The sequence below is a fragment of the Ctenopharyngodon idella genome, chromosome 15 (genome assembly GCF_019924925.1).
Source record: "Ctenopharyngodon idella isolate HZGC_01 chromosome 15, HZGC01, whole genome shotgun sequence".
NCBI lineage: Eukaryota > Metazoa > Chordata > Actinopteri > Cypriniformes > Xenocyprididae > Ctenopharyngodon > Ctenopharyngodon idella.
This window is the reverse complement of record NC_067234.1, coordinates 6,603,695-6,617,020: the sequence shown is the minus strand read 5'-3', so window position 1 is coordinate 6,617,020 and position 13,326 is coordinate 6,603,695. Positions and strand designations below refer to the sequence as shown.

The 13,326-nt window shown below is 38.3% G+C and overlaps 1 protein-coding gene across 1 annotated transcript in view; it reads left to right on the top strand.

Moving 5' to 3' along the window:
- Positions 1-1,402, top strand: part of slc36a4 (solute carrier family 36 member 4) — a 36,801-nt gene extending 35,399 nt beyond the window's left edge. The window contains exon 12 of the mRNA XM_051863299.1: positions 673-1,402. Coding sequence (XP_051719259.1) covers positions 673-968 — 296 coding nt within the window. The 3' untranslated portion in view covers positions 969-1,402. The remainder of the gene's footprint in view (positions 1-672) is intronic.
- Positions 1,403-13,326: the final 11,924 nt, after the last annotated feature.

Below are 13,326 nucleotides of genomic sequence, written 5' to 3'. Positions count from 1 at the left end.
TTCATGCGTGTTTGTGAGATAGTGTTCAGAATGCATGAGTGAGAGAGAGAAAATCTAGCGTGTGTTATATGTTACTGGTTTCTTTCTGCAACAGAGAGGGAGAGAGAGAAGATGTAGCTTAGGGAGCAGGTGTGTGACACTTCACACTCAAGTCTTATGAATTAAACATATGTGTACAGCCTGTGTGTCTGTTTGTGTGTGTGTGTGTCTGTGTGTGTGTGTGTGTGTGTGTGTTTTTTATAAAATGCTGCAGAGAGCATTTGGAGACATTCCACTAAAAGCTGTATTTGTGTGTGGATATAAATTGTTGTGCCTTTGTTTTCAGGGAAAAGAAAGGGGATTTTGTCTTCCACGTCAGCAGAAAAGATGAATATTGATTTTTGATTTAGTCCTTCAGCCACAATTTTCTGCATACACTCGTCCACAAACCTCTAAACCAGTCAGGATGTCAGATGGCAGTTAAACACACATTGCAGTTTAAAGCAGCCAGTAGAACTGTGAAGAAAAAGTTGGCAACACCATGGCAACCACACCTGCCATCATAATATGATTGAGTTTCTTAGAAGCAAACTCCTCTCATGTTTTCTTCAGAACATGCAAACACCTCATTTCTCTCTCTCTCTCTCTCTCTCTCTCTCTCTCTCTCTCTCTCTCTCTCTCTCTTTCTCTCAGGTGTAACAGCTGTCTTGATACCACGGTTAGACCTGGTGATCTCATTGGTCGGCGCGGTGAGCAGCTCAGCATTGGCGCTCATCTTTCCTCCACTGGTGGAGCTCGTGGCGTTTCCCAGTCAACCCCCTCCTCCTCTTCTCCTCCTCAAAGATCTCTCCATCGCTGTCCTCGGCTTCATTGGCTTCCTGACCGGAACCTATGTGACAATAGAGGAGATTATTTATCCTGACGACCAAGGACAGACCCGTCTCCGTGACGACGGGAACTGGACCACACCCACTACCTCACCACCCTGAGGACCACGCCCACAAATGAAGGACCAATCAGTGAAGGCACAGTTCCGTACTGTCTCTGTTGACACTGTGACAGCACAGACACTTCATCCTGTAAGACGCGAGCGACTCTGGGATCGAGAACTTGTCTTATAGGGGTTGAGATGTTTTTTATAGCTCAATTTGTTTTTCATTCCACAGGCACATGCCTGAGGTGTGCTGCTGTAAGCGTGTGTGTGAGTGATGGCGTGCGTAGGAAATAATTCCTCCGTACAGCCTTATGGACTTTCCATGACTCCACCCTGTTCCTAGATGGAATGGCTTTTACTCGATCAGGTCGGTGGACCGTATAGCATGTCAGCATTTAACACACTGCAGGAGTGAAATATTGCACACTGTAAAGAATGTACGTTCTCGCTGACTAGAGGTATTATTAATAAACTAATCCTTTCTCCTGAGGCTTGTGATATTTAATTATTTTTCTTTCTTTTTTTGGGGGGGGGATTTTTTTTGGGAATTATAAATCTTTTAGTTAATGGCAAACATTGAAATGTTAAATGTATTGCAAACTGTTAAAGATCTGTAGTAAATAATTTTATCCCTTAAAACTCATCTTTGATCACATATTTAAATGTTTTTTTTTCCTTAAAAAAATAATAAAAAAACTTGCCTTAAAATAGCTTAAATGTAACACCCTTGCTTCATTTAGTATATGCGGATCTGTGAATATGCTAATAGCCCCGCCTCCACTCGCTCACACCAGCTCAACGATCCGCTTGGTCAACTTACTGAGGTAAACACTGAACAATAGTATCGCTCTTTACAACATCGGACAAATAATGGCAATTAATATAATTAGCCTTTTGCTTGACCAAGTTATCAAACAGCTAATAATGTGTTGCTAATGTTACACAAACCATGTTCCCGTTCGCCATCTCAAAGTCAGAAAGTTGCTTTCTAAAAATCAGCATCCTTACAAACGCTTTGAACAACTCAGAATGACGGTGAATAAAGGCATATATAGTTCATCATAACATCGTAATATACATCATACATACATATTGCCAAATCTACCCGATTTTTCATATCAGCAGAAAAATATACCATGATAACCTGGCTTCTCTCGAGACTTCCTTGCTTCAGAGAAGTCATAGTTAATATGCCAAAGCCAGCCTGCACTTTGATGTGATTGGTTACAAGGTAGTTTGTGACATCCGAAACACCAGCGATTTCAAACCACGTTTTTGAAACTCTTTACATCACTGCAATTTTAAAGAGAAAATACTCAGCAGTGGCGTTGACTTATGAATTTGCACATGGTTTGTCTTAAAGCATATTTAAAGGTGCCGTAGAACGTGTTTTCAAAAGATGTAATAGTAATATAAGTCTCAGATGTCCCCTGAATGTGCCTGTGAAGTTTCAGCTCAAAATACCCCATAGATTTTTTTTTATTAATTTTTTTAACTGGCTATTTTGGGGCATCATTAAATACGCGCCGATTCAGGCTGCGGCCCCTTTAAATTCTCATGCTCCCCGCCCCGGCGCTCGCGCTTGCCTTAAACAGCATAAACAAAGTTCACACAGCTAATATAACCTTCAAAATGGATCTTTACAAAGTGTTCGTCATGCAGCATGTCTAATCGCGTAAGTACAGTGTTTATTTGGATGTTTACATTTGATTCTGAATGAGTTTGATGGTGCTCCGTGGCTAAAGCTAACTTTACACACTGTTGGAGAGATTTATAAAGAATGAAGTTGTGTTTATGAATTATACAGACTGCAAGTGTTTAAAAAATGAATACAGTAAGAAACGATGGTAACTTTAACCACATTTAACAGTACATTAGCAAAATGCTAACGAAACATTTAGAAAGACAATTTACAAAAATCACTAAAAATATCATGATATCATGGATCATGTCAGTTATTATTGCTCCATCTGCCATTTTTCGCTATTGTCCTTGCTTGCTTACCTAGTCTGATGATTCAGCTGTGCACAGATCCAGACGTTAATACTGGCCGCCCTTGTTTAATACCTTGAACATGGGCTGGCATATGCAAATAATGGGGGCGTACATATTAATTATCCCGACTGTTACGTAACGGTGTTATGTTGAGATTCGCCTGTTCTTCGTAGGTCTTTTAAACAAATGAGATTTACATAAGAAGGAGAAAACAATGGTGTTTGAGACTCACTGTATGTAATTTCCATGTACTGAACTCTTGTTATTCAACTATGCCGAGGTAAATTCAATTTTTGATTCTAGGGCACCTTTAAAACACCACACAGACATATAAACAACTTTAAAAACTTGATTTTCACCACAGGGGGACTTTAAGTAAAAATCCATTTTGATTGTAGAAAACGAGCAGGTCTACATTTTTATGGAACTATTCAAGATTCAAAACGAGTTGAGCCGTATTGACCGTATCTGTGGTATGTTGTAAGTTAGCACAGACATCATTTTTGACTCACCCCTTAGTTTGTAAAGACAAGCAAAAATTGTCTTTGCACTAGAAAGCACTGAAGAAGCTTTTTAGTTCTTTTTAGCTCTTAATTTCTTCAGTGTGAGAATGCGTTTCTAAATAAACCTGTTAGTGGTGTATTTCTGATTGTTACCAAGAATCCTTTTGGTGTTTACTGTTTATCAGCAGGACTGTTGGTTATTAAATAAATGTTTATTTCTATTTTATTTTCACTTTTTTATTTGTATTCTATCAATTTTTTTTTTTATTCAGTCAGACACCAACAAAAAACATCTAACAATCCGTATTAGGGGGTGTATAACGGTCGAGGAGAGAGCGAGATTTGAAAAAAGAAAAGAAAAAACTGCAGAACGAGAGATGGGACGCAATACAAAAGAGCTCAAAAGAATATCACTGGAATGAAGGTTTGTGAATGGGCAAGCGCTTTAGGACCCGCGTTTATATTAGAAAAGCTTTCCAGCGCTGGAGAGAGCTAAGCGGGAAGGCCTGAAAACAGCGTTTTGCTTTGCTCTTCTTTGATTCCGCTTTACATGTGAGTAACACGGTTTTGATTGTCTGGAGCTGCTGTGCTGTTGGCGACTAACAACGAACACCTTGCATTTACACTTGTGTGTACATTCATTTTTTGTGCTTCCTTGTCGTTCATTCATTAACTGCTTTATTTTTCGTGAAGCATTTTGTTTCACGTCAGCTGTGATAAACAGAGGATTAAACTACTGCACTCTGACGACCGCTAGAGAATGTGGTGTTTAACGTCATTGTTAGTGCACTCACCTCGCATGCCAGCAGCGATCAGGCCGGAGTTCGAGACTGACTCGGAGCAGTGTGGTTAGGATCGGAGTGTGAGTTTTGGAGGCAAAGCAATGAAGAGAGGGGTGGGTTTGTTTGGGTTGATTTCAAATATCAACTTTGTTTTTTTTTGTTTTTTTTAATCTACTGATCCCACCTTTAAATGTGGGCGCGAGTGATTCCCGTAGCTGATTGGCTTGGTTCATGGCTTATAACTCTTTAACAACAACTATTTTAAAATCCCTATGGAAAAATGAATGAAAAAATACTTTCGGAACCAGCGCCACTTAAAAACAGGGGCGAGTGCTGTTGCACTCTATTGCGAACTAGTGGCATTTTCATGTTAATGCAGGCGGGCTGATAGCACACATACATCTCGGAGACATCTATTTGATGTACATGTTTACATCTGGAAGACGTATTTTTTAGAGGGTTTGCTCATCTGCAGTACATCTATAGGACATTTCCTGACAGATGTTAAATAGACGTTTAGAAAATGTCTTTAAAGCGTTAGTTCACCCAAAAATGAAAATAATGTCATTTATTACTCACCCTAATGCCGTTCCACACCTGTAAGACCTTCGTCCATTTTCCGGAACACAACTTGATTCATGATTCGACACGCTGATTCATAACGCTCCGAAGCTTCATGAAGTAGTGTTTTGAAATCGGCCATCACTATATAAGTTGTTATTTTGTTTTTTTGGCGCACCAAAAATATTCTCGTCGCTTTATAATATTAATATTGAACCACTGTACTCACTTGAACTGATTTAAATATGTTTTTAGTACATTAATGGATCTTGAGAGAGGAAATGTCATTGCTGGTTATGCAGGCCTCACTGAGCCATTGGATTTTAACAAAAATATCTTAATTTGCGTTCCGAAGATTAATAAAGGTCTTACGGGTGTGGAACGGCATGAGGGTGAGTAATAAATGACATTATTTTCATTTTTGGGTGAACTAACCCTTTAAGATGTTTATGATTTAGAATGTATGTAAAAATGACATCTTTTTTGCAAAAATGCAAAATACAAATACAAAGACCAACAAAACATACATAACAGCCAATAAGATTTGTGTGTGTGTGTGTAACTAAGTATAACTGGGTGTGGGAGTGAAAATATATGAATAAAGGAGCATGTAGAGAAGTACAACAGACATAACCAGAGTTAAAATAAATAAATAAATAAATAAATGAAATAAAGAAAAAATGTAATGACAATAATAATGATGATAATAATAGTATTATTCACACACACACAAAAAAAAAAAAAAAAAACTGGAGAATGGAGGATGAGGAGGTTGACAATAGCAATAGTAATAGCAATAATAATAGTAATAATAATAATAATAAACTCAATTAATCAGAAATGACAAATAGTAATAATAGTATTAGTAATAGTAGTAATGATAACCATATTAACAAATAATTTCATCCGGCATTTCAACCATCTTAAAGACGTCTATCAGATGTTTGTAAACAGCAGATGCTTTCCAGATGAAGTGATCTTTAACAGACATCTTGCAGACGTATGTGTACTATCTTCAGATTTTATAATATACCATGTATCCAAAACTAAAATTAATTTGTGGCCATTTTTATTTTATTTTATTTTATTTTATTTATTTATTTATTTATTGCTTAGTAATTGTCATGAGTCAAAGAATTGTATTTTGAACAAGGGTTAGTAAGTCGTTTACTTTCGAAACAGCTTAATTTTTACATTTATTCAAGTGCAGTGCAAATGTTAGCAGGCATATATTACTGTAAAAGCAACCTTTGCCTTTTACAAACAGGGATATCAATTTCATCCTTTCCACATTCGTACAACCCAGTTTACTTCCACATAATGTTAAAGTTCTTCTATACAAAAACGTGTTATTTAAGCTGCCATATTTGAAAGAGGATAATCAGTGAGGATAAATCTAAGGCAGTACTTGATTTTAACCATCGGGAATAGATTGGATCGTAAAAAATTAGCGTTTATACCAGAATAGAGCTTGGGGGTTGGAGGAGAGGGGTTGAAAAATGAAGAGGGCTTGGTAATGTCAGCCTAAAGGAAATTAATTTCAATGTCAAGGGAAGTTATTAGATTTTGATCAAAGGTTATAAAGACAATAGGTTTTAGTCTTTGGACTAACATGCTCTGATGAATTGTTCACAATAAGACCCGGAACATTTATTAAAATTGTTAATGGGGTCCATTTAACAATGACTTTAAATGAATCATACAATATATTCAGAAAGATTCAAGCTTCCTTGAATGCCAGCATGCGTTAATTAAATTGTTTGTTGTCCATATCACAACGGTCATCTGTGACAGAACTGAAATATGTCACATTTAATAAGATTACTTTATAGAAATACAAATCTGTCCCGTCACCTGAGGTCTGGCCGTTTCCTCCTATTTCTGATTAATTAAATAGATCTGGAAAAAGCTCCAAAGTGACACCAGACAGCCCTTTCTTACTATCTCTTCCTCTCTCTTGGCCTCTCTCTCTCTCTCTCTCTCTCTCTCTCTCTCTCTCTCTCCCCGGCTTTGGCTCATTAGTCGGGTCTTGTTTATATTCTCCTCATGTTTTCTCCTCTCTCTGCAGAAAGCTGGACACCTGACAACTGGCACGCGACACACACACAGAGAGAGACAGAGAGAGAGAGAGAGAGAGAGAGAGAGAGAGAGAGAGAGAGAGAGAGACTAATAGAATATGAACAGCGAGAGGCAAAACGCTCGGATCAGAGAGAGATGGAGCAAATTAGAAGCTGAAAAATAGAGGGAGATGGAGAGCGGAGCAAGCGAGGCGTAGAGGGGGGAGGAAGAAAGAAAGAACGGGGGGGAATTTGCACGAGAGCACCGAGTGCGTGAGGGGAGTCTGTCTGGCACGTGAGGACAAAAATAGACTTCTCCGAGCTAAATATAGCGCAGATCACAGAGCGAGCGAGCGAGATGGAGTGAGTAAGAAAGGACTCGCCCGCTCTTTTGGAAATGATTTCTGAAGGAGCGCACCCTCCTCCATCCACCGGCTCCTTTTCGGAAATCTATTTTAGACGTGCACGAAATTTAACATCTATCATTCAAATGAGAGCAGTAGGACTCACTTTAAAAGCGTGCATAATTCAGAGGGAAGGCTCTCAACGTGATGCGTATTTATAGGTGCAGCCTACGAAAAAGTATATTTAGAGTTTCTTTCTTTTCGTCGATCTGACACGTCTGTAAGGCCAGAAACGTATGAACACTTGACTAAAGAATTGCACGAGCGCTCGTCCCCTTGAATATAGATAAAGTGAATTGCCATTTGCAAGAAATTTTACATTTTACAAAAATAGCAAAGTGGTTTCAAAGGAAGAGCTAATAACAGATAGCAAATAATAACAGATAACAGACATACACTTAGAATTTGGACGTGCACCATTAAATCATTCGCAATTTTTTTTTAACACTATTCTGGTGTTAACAGGCATAGCCTGCACAGGTCAAGTCTTCTGGCATTGCAAAATAAATAAATAAATAAATAAAATAAAGATTTATAAACTTTGAAATCAATTCTTTAACTTACAGGCAACTACTGAAGGGAAGCAAGTGGGTGTAATGCTCCCGTTTTTTGTTTACACGTCAATAACCTAGCAGCAAAGTTCTGTAGGCTACTAAGTGCAGTCGTGCAAGGATGGAGTGACTAAGACCAAAATAAAGCGAATTGCTATAATCCAAATGGGATGAAATGAAAGCATGAATGACCTTTTATGTATCCTTAAAATAATGAAATGGTTTAATTTTTGAGATTTGGCAAAGATTGAAAAAACTGGACCTGACAATTGAATTCACTTGCTTGTCTATTTCAAAGGTCACTATCTATAAATAGTCTATACATTTTTAACATATGGTTTCATGTTGGGTTCATGATGAGTGAGCTTGGCTTTTGAAGTAGATGCTGGACCAAACACAATAATTTCAGTCTTCGATTTGTTAAGATGTAGGAAATTTAGAGACATCCAGTTCATTTGGACTTTCAAACAGGCTGCCAATATCTCAAAATTGCTTGTGCCTCCTTTTTTAATGGTAAGTACATTTGGATGTCGTCTGCAAAACAATGGAATGAACCTAAAGAGAAAGTAAATGAAAGCAAAAATCCAGCCTTGTGGGACTCCACGGGTAAGCTTGGCTACGGACGAGGTGCAGTTTGCAATATTAACTGTATAACATCTGTTAGACAAATAAGACATAAACCATTTAAGGACATTACCCCGTAGGTCTACACATAGTGCTCTAGATGAGAAATAAGAGTGGAGTGAACTGTATCGAAAGCTGCTGTTAGGTCCAAAAGTACTAAAACCACAGAGTTTCCAGAATCTGTAGAAAAAATATATCATTACATACTTTAAGAAGAGACATTTCAGTATTATGGCACGCTCTAAAGCCTGATTTAAATGTATCCAAAATAGAATTAGTACTCAGAAAATCCTGCAATTGATATACACCAATGAGCCAAAACATCATGACCACCTGCCTAATATGCGTACTGCCAAAACAGCGTTGACCTGCTAAGGCATGGACTTTAAAAGAGCCCTGAAGTTGTCCTGTAGTTTCTGGCACCAAGACGTCAGCAGCAGATCCTTCAAGTCCTGTAGGTTGCGAGGTGGAGCCGGCATGGATCAATCTTGTTGGTCTACACATGCTCAATATGCTCAATTTGATTGAGATCTGGGGAATTTAGAGGTCAGGGCAACATCTTGAACTCTTTATCATGTTCCTCAAACCATTCCTGAACAATTTGTGCAGTGTGTCACGGTGCATTATCCTGCTGAAAGAGGCCACTTCCACCAGGGAACACTATTGTCATGAAGGGGTGTACTGTCTGCAACAATGTTTAGGTTGATGGCACGTGTCAGATTTACGTCCACATGAATGGGTGGACCCATGGTTTCCCAGCAGAACATTGCCCAGAGAATCACACTCCCTCTACCGGCTTGTCTCACAGTGCATCCTGGTGCCATTTCTTCCCCATGTAAAAGATGCGCACATACACGGCTGTCCACATGATGTAAAAGAAAACAGTTCCGACGCTCGTGTGCCCACCATAGGTGCTTTTGACGGTGGACAGGGGTCATCATGGGCACTCTGATTGATCTGCAGCTAAGCAGCTGAGTGTGATACACTGATACACTGTTGTGACACATTCCTCCCATAGCCATTATTAACATTTTGTTTGATTTGTGCCACACTAGACAACTAGACATTTTGTTGGCTCATACCAGACAGGATAGCTTTCGTTGGCCTCATAAATAATGAGCTTTGGGTGCCCAACTACCTGTCACTGATTTGTGGTTTGTCCCTCCTCGGACCACTGTTGGTACATTCTCACCACTGCTGACCGGGAGCAACCAACCTTTCCATTTCAGAGATACTCTGACCCAGTTGTCTGGCCATATCAGTTTGGCCCTTGTCAAAGTCTCTCAAGTCTTCACTCCTGCCCATTTCTGCTGCATTCAACACACTGACAACAAGAACTGATTGTTCACTAATCATCTAATCTACTCAGAACCTTCCTTGTTAGGAAATTATCAACATTTTTCACTCCACCTGTGAGTGGTGATAATGTTTTGGCTCATCAGTGTATATGTTTTTCAGTACAGTTATTTGAGCTTCTGTATTTCGAAGTGAAGCAGGATATGAGGATAAACCTAGGGTGGTACTTGATTTTATCCACTGGGATTTGATCATGAAATTTTTTTGATTTCATGAAAAATAGGTGTTCTATACCAGAATAGAGTAGTGGTCACAATAAGATCAGTAACAGGCAGTAAGGAAGTAAATGATCATTTCACACTGACATGTTATTATGTTTGAGCACATCGTAAATGCCATGTGACTAATTACTCTGAAGCTATAGGATTTCATGACTGAAATTGCTGGGAACTGACTAGAGAAGAAGACTGTTTATGTCCAAAATGTCCTATGCCCTGTATTGCATGATGAATTGTGATCTGACACATTTCATCACTAATGCATGAAAGCACTAAAGATGTAGCAAGAAGCATCTGCACTCACATACTTGCATATTTTTTGGACTATAAAGGTTGTCTACTATGTAGAGTAGGTTGTCTACTGTGGTACTTTTTTGAATGCAACAAATGACGGTACTACTATGGTATACATCCAAAAAAACTATTTTTTGGTAATTTTTTTTGCAATCACTGTATGTGTGGTAAATGTCACAAACAAGGGTTGAACGAATATTATAATGAACACTAAAGCCCTGTGTGTATGCTCACAATGAAATGCACGGATTCTTGGTGTGTGAACGAGAGCGTGTGTGTCTACAGAAGATGGAGTGAGACGGATGTGTCTACCCGCAGTGATCAGTAATGGATGAGCTGATCCAGGCTTGGCTAAACATTCAGAGTAATGGATGGAAAGAGCCAAGTCTGTCTAAACGCTCACAGAGCCCGTCTGTGATGACTGACAGGTCATCTGTGGCTCCCAGAGCAGACCATGTGTCATCATTACACATCCTCCGTCAAAATCACTGCAATCCATAATCTTTATGTATGTGTGCTTGTGTAACAAAATATGATTGTTTACCGTTCTATAAATCTAAATCTGAAAACAGATGAAAAATGCCTGAATTGCCCTTCAGGGATCAGTGAAGCATCTTCCTATCAGACATCAAGTCCTTGTTTTGCAAGTCAAATCTGAGATGATGATAGAAAAGACTCAAGAATTTGAGTCACGTATCAAATTACAAGACTGGATTTTGATTTGTGAACAAAAAAGGTCCATACAAATAAGACATTATGCAGCAGTGTATGTGTCACAAACTACCAATAAACTTGAAATATAAGATCAAAATCTACATAGGAAGTACCCTTACTAAAATGGGAACTAGGTTTTGGAACAGAGCTTGTCGCCTTGCAGTTTGTTGCAAAAAAAAAAAAAAACACAGAAAAAATGAGCATAATCTGTGCAGTACAGTGTACTGTCATTTAAAAAAATATCCATAGATTCAACTATCCAATTCTTTTGTAAAATAGTATAATATCAAACTCCCAAAGGCAAGTCATTTCACTCGGCGACCATCTTTGAAACTTCTCTCGGGCAGCTATTTCAGTCATGCAAGCACAGCTCCCATCTCTTTGAATGGGGAAACATCAAATTCTCCAAGCTTACGGTTAAATTTAATATTTGGCATCACCAATGAAATCTGACAACAACTGTATCATAAATATGGTTTGTAAATGCTTAAAATAAAACTCATAAACAATATATAGACCTACTTTATTGGTATTTAAATAGTATAGGCTTATGTTGAACTTTATTCTTGTACAGATGGCTCTGATTTATGCAGTACATGAAAAGTTTTTCTGTTGCATCATGAAAATGTCTGAAACGTCTGTGCATTTCACAAATCTTGAATCTAAACCACTTTGTCTGTACACAAACAACACGTGAGCATCACTATGGGAAGTAGGCTCAGTTTTCAGTTCCACCCCCAACTGCAAGCGGCTTTGTATGTCTAAAGTCTTTGATAATATTCAAGATAGCTAGCTTGCTAATTATAGCACTGTGTAAAATTGTATTGTTTAGCAAACTCGAGTCATTTGACATTATTTAGTGGATTAATGTGCTTTTTTATGGTGCATCTGGGATTCAAATCTTGTTGCAAATCTGTTTTTGTTGTTGCTAACAGGACCAGAGTGGATTAACTTGCTTACTGATTTCTGGGGTAATAGTTGTGCCAAACTGTAGTCCATGTTTTTGCACTATGCATAGGGTGATGGCTTTTGGTTTTGCAAATTGTGATGCTTGTGGAAAATTAGTTGATTTCAATGATGGCTAGCTTGCTGTTTTTTCTAAATCTGTTCAATTCACTGCAAGTAGAAATGATCTATAGATTGTGTTGTGCAAATCGTGCATTTTTAATCTTTAGAGTGTAACTTTACTGATTTTCAATCCGTTTTGTATTGTTACAGTGTTAGTAGTAGGCTATATGTAAATGAACAATGTTTACTCTGTGTCCATGTTACCTGAAGTGAGAAATTCATGTTTATTTGTCAACAAAAGTCTGCTGGATGATGCAAAATGTGTATGACAGCCCCAGAGCTTTCGTGAAAACTACAAATACTTCCCGCATTTTTGTATTCCCGCCCACAGACAGTCGGATCGACAGAGGGTGAACAGAACAGTAATTTTAAGCAGTGGTGTAATTTTTAAAAAGTGGGTGGGACAGGAGTGTGCACAAAAATATAACATCACGATGTCCAGAAATCAATTTCAGTAGTATACATTGAGTTTAATTTAACTCATGTTTAATGTGATAGTTTCATCTTCTACCAATATATTGTTAGTCTCGAGATTCTTATTAGATTCCATATTGAACATTTGTGCCTTAATGGACTGGTGGTATAATTTTTTTCCATTAAAACCAAAGATGTTTATGATTGTATATCAAGAGCAGGGACACGTTTGTGTGTATTTTGTTTTGTGATTTCACTGGAACGAATAGAGTCTCCGCAACAGCCTTAAGCAATAGATTGCGTGCTCATCTGTGTGAAGACTGTGCATGAGCGCTAAGAGAACACTGTTGCCTTCCACCACTGATAACAAACACTGTTGCCTTCCACCACTGATAACAGCGGCAGTGAGCACTCAGCATGACTTCAAATACAACAAATTCCAGATCACTTTTTATTTAACACAAACGAATGAATGGCTAATATCCGCAGATGTTTATTTTGTATTAATTAGGTACATCTGTACCTTGAGATGTTTCAAAAAGTCGTGGGCACAATATCGATGCTGATAAAAAGTGGTGGGGGCATTTACGCCAGATGTGAACAATCAGCCGCAGATTAGTCAATTCCGATAAACCTGTGCAATGTGTTCATTGCTCAACAGTGTTCAACAACGATTGACAGACAGATCTTGATTCCAATATGCCCATGTTAATTTGTGCCTCACGCTCACTCACTGATAGCCACATCTAAGTACAGTACTCAGCGTAAATGAGTACACCCCTCTTGAAAAGTAACATTTTAACCAATATCTCAATGAACACAAAAACAATTTCTAAAATGTTGACAAGACTAAGTTTAATATTGTAGAGGAA